The following is a 13,982-nucleotide window of genomic DNA, read 5'->3' on the forward strand; positions in this document are numbered from 1 at the left end:
GTGTTCAATAAATCCACCAATCTGACAGTCCAATTTTTGGTTCATGATGCATTTAAACAGGGACCCATAGTTCGGACAGTATATTGAAATACTTGTTTTCCAGACGCAATTTCCAGGTAATTTCTAAGTGCATGTGTATCATCCATCACAGTACACCGGAGTATCAAAGTCTTACTCTTCAGTTTTTAAAAAAATAAAAAATAAAAAAATAATTCCCAGATTCCACTCAAATTCTATCAACAAAGGCTGATGGTCCATCGTTGTTTTCAAATCAGCCTCAAAAAAGTTTCTTTTGAATAAAACGATTTTTTCCTGTATCTTTTTTTTTTTTAATTTCTTTTCAAGTAACCAAGTATATCTCCTTTGGCACAAAAAAAATTAAAATAAATAAATAAAACCTCTTTTCTTCACAGAACGAGTTCTGTTTAGGATGCAGTAGATAAAATACACTAGAAATTCATTGAACCTTTAATGTGTAGAGAAATTATCTACACATTAAAACAGAATAATATGAAAAGAAAAACTAAAAATTCATTGAACCTTTAATGTGTAGAGAAATTGTCTACTGCAAATTATAGTTATCCCAGCAGCATAGCCACTGAGATAATGAAAATTCCCATCTCTTTGCAAAAACAGAAAAACAATAATAAAAATAAACAATACAGCTGAGGTAATATCACAAGATCTTCAAAAATCACTTTTTCCTAACTTCTCTCACAATTTTATCCTGATATTAATGCCAGAATTATTCAAAAATTCAACTAATTCAATATATAGTTATGCATTTAAATTTTACGATTATTTCATTAAATTTATAATAAATATTTTTTTTAGTTTTTTACTGGCGAGATTTTCCCCATAGCATCCTGAGAAAACCTCAAAATTTTAAACTCCAAAGAAATTTCTGAGAACCAGTCTTGTCACGACTCACTATGGACAGCCACACAGGATCACCTAGACAGCAATCAATCAATGTGGATTGTTGATTAGTTCTAACACACTTTTAATGGCAACCACTAAAAAAACATGCTAACCACTTGATCAATGGCCTATAAAAACGGATGGTCAAGAAATATCCAGTAAATGTATTTATTTCACATCACAAGGCATTCCTGATGTAAAAAGACATCACATCCACATTTTGGGAACTAATCCAAGACTTCTCAGAGAACTGATAATCTCTCTCTCTCTCTCTCTCTCTCTCTCTCTCAAAACAATCCTTTTAGCAGAAATTAATCTCCGCAAAGATTACAGGAAGTCCTCTTTTGCAATATCAGAGACTCCCATACAAACAGAAAAAACGGCCTTCATCGAAAGAGATATTATACAATGCTCGGGCCGAGGGTTTATACAGTACATTCGGGCTTTCAGATTGTACAAGTGGGGCCTGTGGTTCAGTAATCTAAACTATTGGTATGCTGGCCGTAGCAGTGGATGGCCCATACACACAAGAACGCCTCCATATTAGGAGAAGCTATCTATTGAGTATTTGGCCTTTTGTTGGTTGAATGGGAACTATTCCTACATTTTCTTTCTCGACCTTTCTGTGCGCCCAAGCTACTGAAAAATTGAGATTTTTCAGCACCAACAATACACAGTCGGCCCATCATACAAACGCCTTGGATCACTGAACAATGGACCCCTTTTGCACAAAGTGAAAGTCTGGACAACACGAAGCCGTCTCTCAGCCCGAGAATTGTTCAATACCTCTTCTCATAAATGCTTGCCCCACCAATTGTACAGAGATTTCAGAAAATTTTTTACGGGTGGATCAGAAGGCAGTCAGGGGTCAAGAGGTGGCCCCTGGGAGATAGATGCGGTGGATATTGGCTGGGGAGAGCTTCTCTCGGCAGGCCGGGCACCGCTTCTGGACCCGGATGGCATTGGTAATGCAGTATTTGCAGAAGATGTGGCCGCAGATGGTTGACGTCTCCTCCTTCATTGTGTCCATGCAGATCGCGCATCTCAGCCTAACCTCCTTTTCCTCCAATGTACTATGGTTGCTAGATTGCTGTCCAAACTTCCTCTGCAGCATTTTTATGAATGTAAGCTTCCGAAGATGCTAAGGCATTGTTAGGTAGTCGCCTAAAAATGAGTTCATCTCATTTTAGTTAACAGTAATTTTGTATTAGAGGTCTTGCTTTCTAAACATATTGAGTTCATCTTAACAGTAATTGTGTATTAGAGAACTTGTATATCTACTAAATAATTACTGATAACTAAAATGAGATGAACTCATTTTTAGGCGCCAACCAAACAGGACCTAAAGGATTGACTAGAAAGCTCTAGTTTACAGTATAGAGCAGATACAAGTGTCTACTCCTGAAACAGGTAAAAAATGATCGTGATCTTAAGATTAAGAGAGAGTTGGAGTATGGAATATTGACTTTTTTGGGGTAACTTATATAAACAATATAGAGCTGGAAAAAGTTTATGACAATGACAATGATGAAATCAGAGATGAAGATTCAAGGACAGGGTGAAGTTTATCAGAGAGAAAAAGGGAGGTAATTTAATTAGGGCTGTCAATAGGATAGACCAGTTCAAAAAAGGAGATGAAGAAGGAGAGAGAGAAGTGGGGGGAGGTAATGGTACTGAGGCATCTTGCATGATGTATTGGCCGTGCACTGAAATATGGTGCTGGCATATGTTATGTATTAGTTACATACCTTTAAGCATGTCCTAACCTGTGAAGGGTCTTTCGCTCCATCATCAGGTACATTTATCATGCTTCCACTTGAATTCCCAGAAAAACCATCATGTGCTGCCACAGCACATAAAACGTGAGAAAATGGCATGGCGAAAATAAGCAGAGAGAGGCTGCATCCTGCCATTTATCATGAAGAGGTAGACTACATAACAATATCATGAAGAGGTTTAAATGAAAATAAAGCCTGAGAAACCGAGCATGAATTTGGATATATAGGATGCAGCACGCTCATCCTGCCATTTATTTAGTACTTAAGTAACTCCCTTGGTGAGCAGCCATCAAAGTTACCTACAAATGGTTATCACAAGTGACATACAATGTACTGCTTGCAAATATTAGTGGGATTCTACATTTAAAAGTTTCAGATTCAAATGAAAGCATTGTGATGTGACTGAGTGTTAATGTGACTAGCAAGACTTAATACATTCATAGAGAAACTTCTCCAACATTTTGCCTGTGACCTATGCAAGATAAAGAAATTATGTTTTCAATAATGAAAAACATAAAATCCAGACAAGGTAAAATCATGGATTGCTGCCTGGCTTGAGTCAACTCAGACTTGGCAACGCCATTCTGGTTCAGTACCATAAGTCACCCCTAAAATATGCCCAACTTGGACAAGTTAGTGCTCAACTCAGGACTGAACAAGCCAGCCAACTTGGGCAAGTTAGGGCTCAACTCAGGACTGAACAAGTCAGCCCGAGTCACTAAGCCAAAAAACCATGGGTAAGATTGGCCTTAATAATGTGATGATCATCTGGAATTTAATGTTATCAGCATTGAGACATGCTTATCTCCATAGGATGTTAGCTCTGTTTTAAGTTGAACAAACACAAAGGCCAGAGTAAGAACAGATCAATTACTAGCAATGGGAAAGGAGCCAGGTGGAAAAGAAGCAGTTGTAACAGATGACATAAGCAGGTTGTCAAAATTCCAACATGTGACCCTTGCTATCAGTGATAAACCATTGCTAAAGTTTCAGCAACAAAACATGAAGATCTGGATGACCACAGCCAAACATAAACAAGACTAATTAAAATGACTAAATGTATAAAGTGAATTTCACATGTGACTGACATATAGTTGCATTTGTCTTCTACTCTGGATGCCTACCAGCTTCAGAATCTCACAATTCTTAGACGTATGGGTCCCAGATTAATTATTTTCCACATATATTATCTGATCATGCTTTCAACCACTTCTGACAATTAAAGACTGAATGCAATTGCCAAATCGAGGAATGAGCACGGATCAAAAGATGGTCGACATATTGTATCTGCCAAATATATATCAATTCCTTTTAGGAGGTGATGGTAATTTTATTGAATAAGCACGAGAGAGAGAGAGAGAGAGAGAGAGAGAGAGAGAGCCTTCCAGAATACTGCCGAACAGAAGTTGCCAGAGCAAAATCATGCCAAATTGGGGTCCCATCCAAAAAGTCAAGTATTTGACTGTAAAATTACCCCTTCTTTGCAATACTCCACCACCATATCTCCCTTTCCCTCAGATTATACTCATATTGTTCAGCCGCTCCATGAGACAGAAAAATCGTGAAATTCAAAACCACTGAAACTCTTCCCAAACACCAGGGCCCAAAACTTTTCTTCTTCTTCTCTTTTTTTTGATATATTATACAGTTAGGAGACCACGGCCTCTCCCTAACTAGCTATCCACTACAAGCTTGGGTAAAATCACACAACGCAATATTATCACACCACAAGTCCTAAAATCTCATGCAATCTACAGAACCAACTTTCCCCATAACCGTTATGAAGGTCAATGGTTCAATCTTCGAGACTGCTTTCCATAGAACTGAAGCCTTGTACTTTGACATTTCCTTGGATACCAATCCCTTGGCAGAAACCTGTATTTGCGACAAGGGATTTATCTCCACTATGTACATAGCCTCTAGCGTACAAAAAGAGCAGATAAATATATATATATATATATATATATATATATATATATATATATATATATTTGAAAGAGAGCAATAAAGACAAAAAAACAAAGGGAGTAGCTGATCTGCTGAGAGAGCAGACAGAGCTACACACCAAGAAACAGCAAATCAAAATCCTTCAGAGACTCTACATGAACAGCCCATTCAAAGATTAAACTCTTAGCTCTAGAGGAAACAGTGGCAGCAGAATTTGCGGTGTCCCTGAAGCATCTGCCATTCCTTTCCTCCCAAACTGACCACCAAATGGCGGGAAGGGCCATTCTCCACAGCCTAGACTGAAGCTTGCCTAATTTCGCCCCATGCCAAGCGTAAAAAAAGGAAACAACGGAGTCAGGGGAGCACCAACTGATATTAAAATGGGCACAGAAATCAGCCCAAATAGACGAGATGAAGGGGCAGTGGAGCAAAAGGTGATCAACCAATTCCTCCGTCTTCATGCAGCACAAACAAATGTTTACGAAACACATTCCTTTCTTCCTTAGATTATCCACTGTCAGGATCCTCTTCTTACTAACCAACCAACCGAAAATGATAATCTTGGGCGGGGCCGAATATTTCCAGATTTGCTTACACTGAGAGTCGATGATAAGAGGAGCTCGGTCCAGCTGGAAGTAGAGAGATCTAACCGAGAACCTGCCGGATTTGGAATTCCTCCAGATCAGCGTATCATCGAGTAAGGGGTTAGGAGAGGCCTTCTAAATGCAGTCTAGGTGGTCCGCAAACTCCTGAATCTCCCAATCTTGGAGATTTCTCCTGCATTCCACTGACCAGACTATCTTTTCAGCAGAAACAGCATGGCAATCAGCAACCGTGACCGCTGGATTTGGGGCGAGAGAGACAATGTTTGGGAATTTCTCTTTTAGCGGGACTTTCTCCACCCATCTATCTTTCCAAAACAGAATTTTGGACCCCTTACCAAGCTGAAAATCGACACCTTGCAGGACTTCTTCTTGCATGGAAATGATGCCTTTCCAAAGCGTTGAAGCCCTGTATCGAGAAAACTCTTTGGACCACCAGCCTCCTGCCGATTTGCCATATTTACTTTTGATTACTTTATTCCACAAACTGCTGTCTTCTATGCCTAATCTACATATCCACTTACCTAGCAATGTCCGGTTCATAAGCTTCAGATTTTTAATTCCTGCCCCACCCTGTTGATATTGCTTGCACACTGCTTTCCACTCCACAAGATGAAATTTGTTCTTCTCACCCTTGTTATGCCAAAGGAAATCTCGCCTCTTATTTTCGATTATCTTCAAAACTGAAGGAGGGCATATGAATAAAGACATGAGGTAAATGGGAAGGTTAGATAAGGCCACCTTGATTCAAGTAAGACGACCGCCAACCGTTAGGAAACAACATTTCCATTTGGCAAGGAAACTGTCGAACCTGGAGATGACTTTGTCCCAAGGTGTCCCGTATCAGTATCGGTTGGCATAACAGTGACCTCCAAAACTGATACCGATACGGGGTCGTAACGGCGATACGGGGGCGTAACGGCCCGTAACGGCGAAAAAAAAAATTTTTGCCAAAAATATATAAAAAAAATATGTATTAAATCCGGAATATTCTAAGCATTCCAAATATGCATTCATTTATAAATTGGAACATGTTTATGGTGGTGTAACGGTCCACTCTTTGGTGAGAAGTTGTATCGGACTGTTTGATTAATTTTTGAACCAGGTAACTTGAATTTGACTACAAAATGTATATATTTAATTTTCTAAATATCTAATTTATATACTTAACAATTTAATATCTTTCTCCCAGTAGTTCTTTAAAAAAATGAAATTAAATTCAGGTAGATGGCGTTGCCAATTTCGAGTTGACTTGGAGGACCAATCAATGCCCCAAATTAGCCTCAAATTCATGCAATTTATTGTCATTATCCCACTTATGTATTAGTGGATATTTATTGGATAGTGAATTATGAAAAAAAATCAAAAGGCCCTATTTTAAAAAATAAGAGTACACAAAATAACAATTAAAACTATTCAAATAATTTGATTTTGGCATTGTGAGTTAGCAATTGCAATTTATAATTTAATTAGTAAATTTTAAGTTAATATATGTCTTTCCTAAAATTTTTTAAGGGCTCAAATTAAGTGGGTCTCGGATTGTGAAGTGTAACACACATGTCAAAGTTTTTTGGGCCCCCACCCATGATGAATGTGTTATATCTAATCCGTCCATTCATTTGACGAGATCGTCTTAAGGCTTGACACGAAAAATAATATTGATCTAATTATCAAGTGGACCACACTGCAAAAAGCAGTGGGGGATTGAACGTCTAGCATTGAAAACTTTTTTGGGATCACAGAACTTTTAGATCAATATGAAATTTGTTTTTCCTCTTCATTCAGGTCTTTTTGACCTTATGAACAGATTGGATGGAAAATAAATGTTACGATGGGCCTATGAATTGTTTAACGGTGAAAATCATCATCTCCGCTACTATTTTTGGTGTGGTCCATGCAATCTTTGGATACAATTCATTTTTTAGGTAATGCTCTAAAATAATATTTAAAAATAGATGAACGGTGTAGATATAATAAATACATCACTGTGGAGCCCATAAAACTTTGATCTCCTTTAAACCGTTCGTACAACTCAGAGCTCGAGGAGTGTCAGCGCTCATCTTAGCGTGACACGTACCTACAGCAGCTTACGCCTGCAAAAAAAAAGAAAAAAAGGAGAGAGGGAAACTGAAAAGAAAAAAGAGGGAAAGAAGAGAAGAAAAAGGAGGGAAAGAGGGAAAGAACAGAGAGAGGGGGGGGGGGGAAGAAGGAGGAGGCCGCGGCCGCAGCCACAGCCGCAGCCGCAGGCCCGCAGCAGGGCCGTAGCAGGCCGAGAAGAGGAAGAAGAAGAAGAAGAAGAAGAAGAAGAGGAAAAGAAAGGAAAAATGTAAGGTTTTTTTTTTTTCCTTTTTTTTTTCCAAGGCCCGTAACAGCCGTTACGGGTCAGTAACGGGCGTAACGGCCCATAGCAGCTGTTACGGGTCAATAACGGCCGTTACGCCCGTAACGGGCCCGTAACGGCCATTATGTGTACAAAAACGGGACTCGGCCGATACGGCCCCATATCGTGTAATGGGTACCACCGTTACCGTTACGGCCGATACGTAACCGTTTTGGGACACCCTGCTTTGTCCCAAGATAACCTTGGAGGGATGCCAAAGCACAACAGGAGGCCGACAAACGTGGAGGGGAGGGAAGCCGCCGAAACCGAGCAAAGTAGCCCATCTTCTAATCTCCTCGTCCTCCATGTTAACCCCAAAAAGTTTGGATTTTGCCAGATTAACCGACAGCCCAGACGCTGCCTCGAAACAACGGATGGAAGTGCGAAGGTTGCTAACCTTCACCTGGGACGCCTCGTTGAAAATCAGCGTGTCGTCAGCAAATTGCATGTGCAAAATAGGAAAAGACATTCCCTGAATTGTAATGCCACTAAGAATCCCTAATTCCTGCCCTGTGTGTAGCATCCTGGATAACACTTCACCAACTACGAGGACGAGGAACGGGGAAAGGGGGTCCCCTTAGCGCAGACCTCTTGAACTTTCGAAGAAATCAAAAGGAGAGCCATTGAGGAGAACTGAAAAGCGCACTGAAGAAATACACTCCCCAATCCACCTTCTCCACTTTACCCCGAACCCCATTCTACTTAACATGTACTGCAGAAACTCCCAGTCTACACGATCGTAGGCTTTCTCGATGTCTAACTTGCAGCAGATGATTTTCGTGCCTGACTGTGGCTGGAATTGATGCATTCCTTGGCTATAAGGGCGCAGTCAATAATCTGCTTCCCTGGGATGAAAGCACACTGGTTGCCTGAGATGATATTGCCGATAATTTTCGTCACGCGGGTGGCTAGGACTTTGGCTAAAATCTTGCAAGGACCCCCGAATAAGCTGATCGGCCTAAAGTCTTTGAAGGACACAGCCCTCGAAAGTTTAGGAATAAGTGCGATGGAGGTAGCACCGAGACCAGCAGAGAGCCTTCCTCTGTCGTGGAATTCCTTGAAGAATTCTATGACGTCCAGGTGGATCACATCCCAGAAAACTTGAAAAAAGAGGATAGGGAATCCGTCCGGGCCTACAGCTTTGTCTCCCCCTAGCGAGTCTATCACCAGCTTGACTTCTTCCACGATGAAAGGGGCTTCGAGGGAGGCTACCTCTTCAGGTGGGACAAAGTTTGGGAGGAGATTGTCTAAACTAGGTCTTCTCTGATGGACAGTGTTGAGGAGCGAGTTGAAATGAGTGATTGCCGCTTCAACGATTGCATCTTTGTCTTCCACGCGAGCATCATTAACCACAATGTTGCTTATCTTGTTGAATCCGACGTGCATGTTGGCCATGTTGTGGAAGTATTTCGTATTTTTATCACCCTCTTTTATCCATCGCACTCGAGATTTTTGTTTCCAGGATATTTCCTTTTCGAGAATCCTCGTTGACAGAGACTAGATCAATTGAATTCTTCTGGACGGTGTTTCCAAAGAGGTGTTGCCGCTTTCGATTTCCGCATCTGTCTTTTGCAGAGAGGCCATGATATCGTCCGTTTCCGATTGCCTTAAGAGGAGAACCTGATGCTTCCACTGATTATTTTTTCTTTTAACATCCTGAATTTGGAACACAATTTGAATCCTGCAAAGCCCTCTGCTCTGAAGCCTCCCCACCATTCTGCTATCAGGTTGCGGAAACCTGCGATTTTCACCCAGGATGCATCAAACCTAAAAGGTTTCGGGCCCCAGTTTATCTCCTCAACAGACAGGAGGATCGGACAATGATCTGGTGTGGTTCTCAGGAGAGCGGATTGGGAGACAGAGGGAAATGCATCCAGCCATTCAGGAGATAGCAGGAATCTGTCCAGCCTGGACAGAATAGGATTCGCATGCCCGTTGGACCAAGTCAAACGAGAACTGAGAAGGGGGAGATCAACAAGTTCTTAATCGTCGATTCAGGTTGAGAAGATTCGCATGGCTGAGGAGACCTTGTTGCCGTGAGATTTCTCTTCTGCAGATCTGGTCATATTGAAGTCAGCTGCAAAGCAAGTGGGACTTGAGAATCGCGTTCTGATGTCGCTTAATTCTCCCTAGAAGCCCATTCTGTTACTCTCAGAGGAGGGGCCAGAAACAGAGGAGATGAGACACTAGAAACCTAAAGAGTTGTCTTTCAAAATAACAGACACCGAGAACGATCCGGACCAGCTAGAGATGAGATCCCATCTGAGTCCTAAACCACCATAGCCATTTTCCTAGCAAAGCAATATTCATCTTTCTAAGAAAATTGATTTATGCTCCTCTTTGATCTTTTGGTATGCACACATCCCCCTATCCCAAAAGGTGGAATTTGTGTTTTTCCTCCACTCCCTGCAAAGGTAATTCTCTTTGAATCCTCTCCAATCATTAGATTACACTATCAGGGCGTTTAAGAAAGGATATGAATTATATGGGCATGTTAGCTACCGCTGACTTGACTAACGTAAATGTGTGCTCCCAGCAATCAGTATCTTCTTTCCCAACCTCATAATATGCCATATGTATAACTTTTCTCTCTTTTTTCCTCCTTTTTTTCTCTTCTTCTTCTTTTTTTTTTGAAAAAAAAAAATGATTCTTTTTTTTTTTTTTGGATGAGTAAATGCAAAGAGATGCAACTGATTATCGGCCAATACAACTGATATGGTTGACATATCAGCCAAAATCTACAATTTCTGAAAAACTAATACTTGTAATGATATTGACATTATGAACCTTGGGCATGACTTGCATATTTTCCTCTAAAATTGTGTCAAGTAACCAAACCAAGTAGAGGAATTATTGTATATCAACAATTCCTCAAAAACAAAGCAACTATATTTTTCCCACTCCCACCACCAATCAACCAGTGGACCTTAAATTGGCTGGAAACCATTTTATAATCTTAGTTGTTGACACTTGACAGCTTTCAACATTGCTGCACAGAAGTGATAAAACTTCACAAAGTTCGATGAATGAGAAAGCCAACAATTTGACAAGTTCACAAAACACAACAATATCATACAGAAAATCCTCAATAATTCGACAAAAGCAAGAAAACACAAAAACTGACATATCCAAGACATAAAGGACCCCACTGAAAAAGCAATGTGTCAGATAACCTTTGACTCCAAGCCGGAGTTCTAAATCTTCTTCAGAAATGATGGGTACCCATGAACTCGAACAAGGAAACAACCTAAGTGCCTGTAAATGACACAACACAAGGGACACAAGATGAAAAACCATAGAACGACAATCAAACAAGAAGAACTATAGTAGAATTCTAGAGACTGGAGATACCTCAGCAGGCGAGCTTGGAAACAGTATTTGCACGTCATCGTCGTCGTCATCTTCAATAGTGATCAGATTGGGAAAACCCCTTGCATAACTAGAAGCTAGCATCCTTCCTTTGGGTGGAAAAGAAGGCCCTAGCCTTAGCTCAAGATCTTGAATTACCTTCCCGTTTGATCTTGATCTGTGCATGATGGGTTTGGTTTCCCAATTGTCTTTAGCAGGAAAAAAAAAATGAAAAAGGAAAAAAAAAAAAAAAAAAAAAGGCAGAAGAATCTCAGAATCATTTTTTTTTTCAATGCTGAGAATTCGAGTGGAGTACAAACAGAAATTAAACCAATTAACTACAAGAACAACAGTGATACAAAATCCTGAAACATAACAGAGCAGTAACTGGCAGGAGAAATAGCTGATAGAAACAATGAATAGATATCGGCTATATGGAGGAAAGAGAAGATGGCAGTTATTCAGGATTGACTTCAGAAGAGAATACTAAGGGTCTCTTTGGGAGACACCTAATAACGAGTTCATCTCTTTTAGTTGATCATGATTAGGCATTAGAAATGCCATGTTTTATGGGACAAAATGTTGCACAGTTAAGGAAAAATATGTTCCTAAGATAATCGTCGCTGAAATGAGGATGTTGAGATGGATGAGTGGCAAGACGAGGAAGGATAGAATCAAAATGAATGCATTGAAGGGAACTTAGGAGTAGCACCAATAGGTAATAAGATGAGTGAAAGTAGACTTGAATGGGAGACCAAGATCCATGGTGCTTAGTAGTGAGTTGGTACAAGTTGAAGGCTCTAAAAGGGAAAGGGGAAGGGGAAGGCCCATAAGGACGTGGATGGTAGTAAAAGAGAGAGAGAGAGAGAGAGAGAGAGAGAGAGAGTTGATGACCTATGGTCTAACTGAAGGTATGGCCCTTATAGAGTGGAATGGCAAAGTAGAATTCATGCAGCCAACCCCACTTAGTTGGGATAAAGCTTCAATGATGATGATGATGTATTCGAGATCATGATTGGTGGTTATTAAGAATATTTTTAATCCTTACCAAAAGTAAATATGATCTCCAATACATAATTATAATTAACTAAAATGAGATGAACTCATTGTTAGGTGTCTACCAAACAGGCCCTAAGGCGATGTCAGGATAATGCCCAAATATTGCCCCAACTCATTTTCCCATTGACATCTACCAACTGACCACAGCCATGTTGGCGCAAGGTGGGATTGTTTACTATTTCAGCATAAAAGGTGGTCAACAGTTCAAGTTTAAAGGACATTTGCGGCCCACCTAAAGACCATACATGCCTGACTTCAGTCAGGATGTGCTCACAGTGTGACCCACCAAATGGATGGTTCAGATCGTCTGCTGAAAATCCCCTGCCTGGCCAAATTCGTTTCCCTGCAAAATGGCATTTTGCTATTTTCCTGTGAAATGGGTTGCTGACCTGGTAACAACGTCAGCTGTTTTCCCATAAATGAGTTGGACTCTTTTCTGGGCAACATCCAAGGACAGAAATTTCTTGTGCAGAAGCCTCCATGACCAAAAGCTCCATGGGGCCCACCTTGATGTCTTTGTTATGTCCACTCCATCCATTGGATTTTGCTAGTTCAAACCAGGCAAATTCAAAACTAAAGTGGCCACACCACAAGAAATAGTGTAATTGAATGCCGACCATTGAAACCTTCTTGATCCTGATAGAAGTTTTGGATCAAGCTGACATTTATGTTTTCTTTTCATCAAAGTGGGGGTCACCATATGAACAGCGTTGGATGGCATATAAACATCACGATGCACCCCGGGAAGGTTTCAATGGTGGGCGTTTCAATTCCCTCCATTTCCTATGGTGTGGCCCACTTGAGTTTTGGATCTGCCTCATTTTTTTGGCCCATATCCTAACATGAGCTCGTGAAACTAATGGACAGATTGGATGTCACAGGACACTGCATCCGGCCCACGGAACTTTGGGTAACAAGGGCTCCTGTAACCAGGAAATTCGCGTACATCATCCAAAGGGCACTAAACGTGCTTCCATGAGATGAGAATGCAGCCTTTGAGACACATGCACCAACATGGCAAGAGTGTGCAACATCAGGGCCATTCATCAGCTGCGTAGGCCGCACAGTTAATCTGAATATGGAAGATTGCTCTTCTTTCTTTCTTTTTTTCTAAACCGCCCAATTTTCTCATGAAAGTGCGACCGTCTGATGAGTGGACCAATATGGCACAGAAATGCAAGTATAAGTACTACTTAGATGCGAAAAATAAATAAAAATTCGCAAAAAACAAAAAATCTGAAATGCCCTAATTAGAAGAATTCTGCATTTCGAGATGATATTCAGAACCCTACACTGAGCAGAGAAACGGATTTCTCAGCATTCAATTTCCGGAAAAACAAACAGGAGGGGAGGGGAGTATAAATCGAGAAAAAAAAAAAAAAATGGCTGCAGATATCAGAAAACCCTAAATCCGAATATCCAAATTTTGAACAAAAAAATTACAAAAATTGATCGAAAATCGAACCTTTCTACAGAAACTTACCTTACACGTACGGAATCGATGGTTTTCCTCGGAGAAATTTGCGATCGGAGAGAGATTCAAAGATTTTTTTTTTTCTTTTTTTTCTTTTTTTCTGAAGAAACGGAAGAAAACGAGTCAAGAAAAAAATGGCAGAAGAGGAGGATTTATACGCTACAGGAGTCGTGTCTTTGCACAGTGTACACGTGTTTTTTATTCTGACAAGTGGGGCCAGTTTGGAAATCCAGACCGATGCCTTGGTTGGGTCCCACCATCGATGGACGGTGATTAAAATGGAAGCGGATTGGCTAGTGTACCTCACACCAGCTATATAGCTGCTGTAGGTACGTGTCGTGCGAAAACGAGGACGGACGCTCCTCGCTCCGAGTTGTACGAACGGCTCAAAGGATATCAAAATTACATGGCCCCACAGTAATTATTTATTATATCTACACCGTTCATCTATTTTTAGAGATCATTTTAGAGTA

The 13,982-nt window shown here is 40.5% G+C and overlaps 1 protein-coding gene across 5 annotated transcripts; it reads right to left on the reverse strand.

The window, feature by feature from the left end:
- Positions 1 to 1,062: 1,062 nt before the first annotated feature.
- Positions 1,063 to 13,679, reverse strand: LOC131239278 (uncharacterized RING finger protein C548.05c-like). 5 transcript variants are annotated; one of them, XM_058236896.1, is made up of 6 exons: positions 13,519 to 13,613; positions 12,322 to 12,378; positions 10,980 to 11,185; positions 10,778 to 10,883; positions 2,670 to 2,764; positions 1,063 to 2,026 (listed from the first exon to the last, which is right to left on the reverse strand). In XM_058236896.1, the coding sequence occupies exons 3-6, from the start codon at positions 11,160 to 11,162 to the stop codon at positions 1,790 to 1,792; spliced, it is 621 nt and encodes a 206-aa protein (XP_058092879.1). In that variant the 5' UTR covers positions 11,163 to 11,185; positions 12,322 to 12,378; positions 13,519 to 13,613; the 3' UTR covers positions 1,063 to 1,789. The 5 variants fall into 5 exon arrangements, with proteins under 5 accessions (XP_058092879.1, XP_058092883.1, XP_058092882.1 ...); XM_058236900.1 differs by lacking the exon at positions 12,322 to 12,378 and having other exon boundaries at positions 2,688 to 2,764; positions 10,802 to 10,883; positions 13,519 to 13,679; XM_058236899.1 differs by lacking the exon at positions 12,322 to 12,378 and having other exon boundaries at positions 10,802 to 10,883; positions 13,519 to 13,679.
- Between the last annotated feature and the right edge of the window lie 303 nt (positions 13,680 to 13,982).

The sequence above is a fragment of the Magnolia sinica genome, chromosome 3, assembly GCF_029962835.1.
Source record: "Magnolia sinica isolate HGM2019 chromosome 3, MsV1, whole genome shotgun sequence".
Lineage (NCBI taxonomy): Eukaryota > Viridiplantae > Streptophyta > Magnoliopsida > Magnoliales > Magnoliaceae > Magnolia > Magnolia sinica.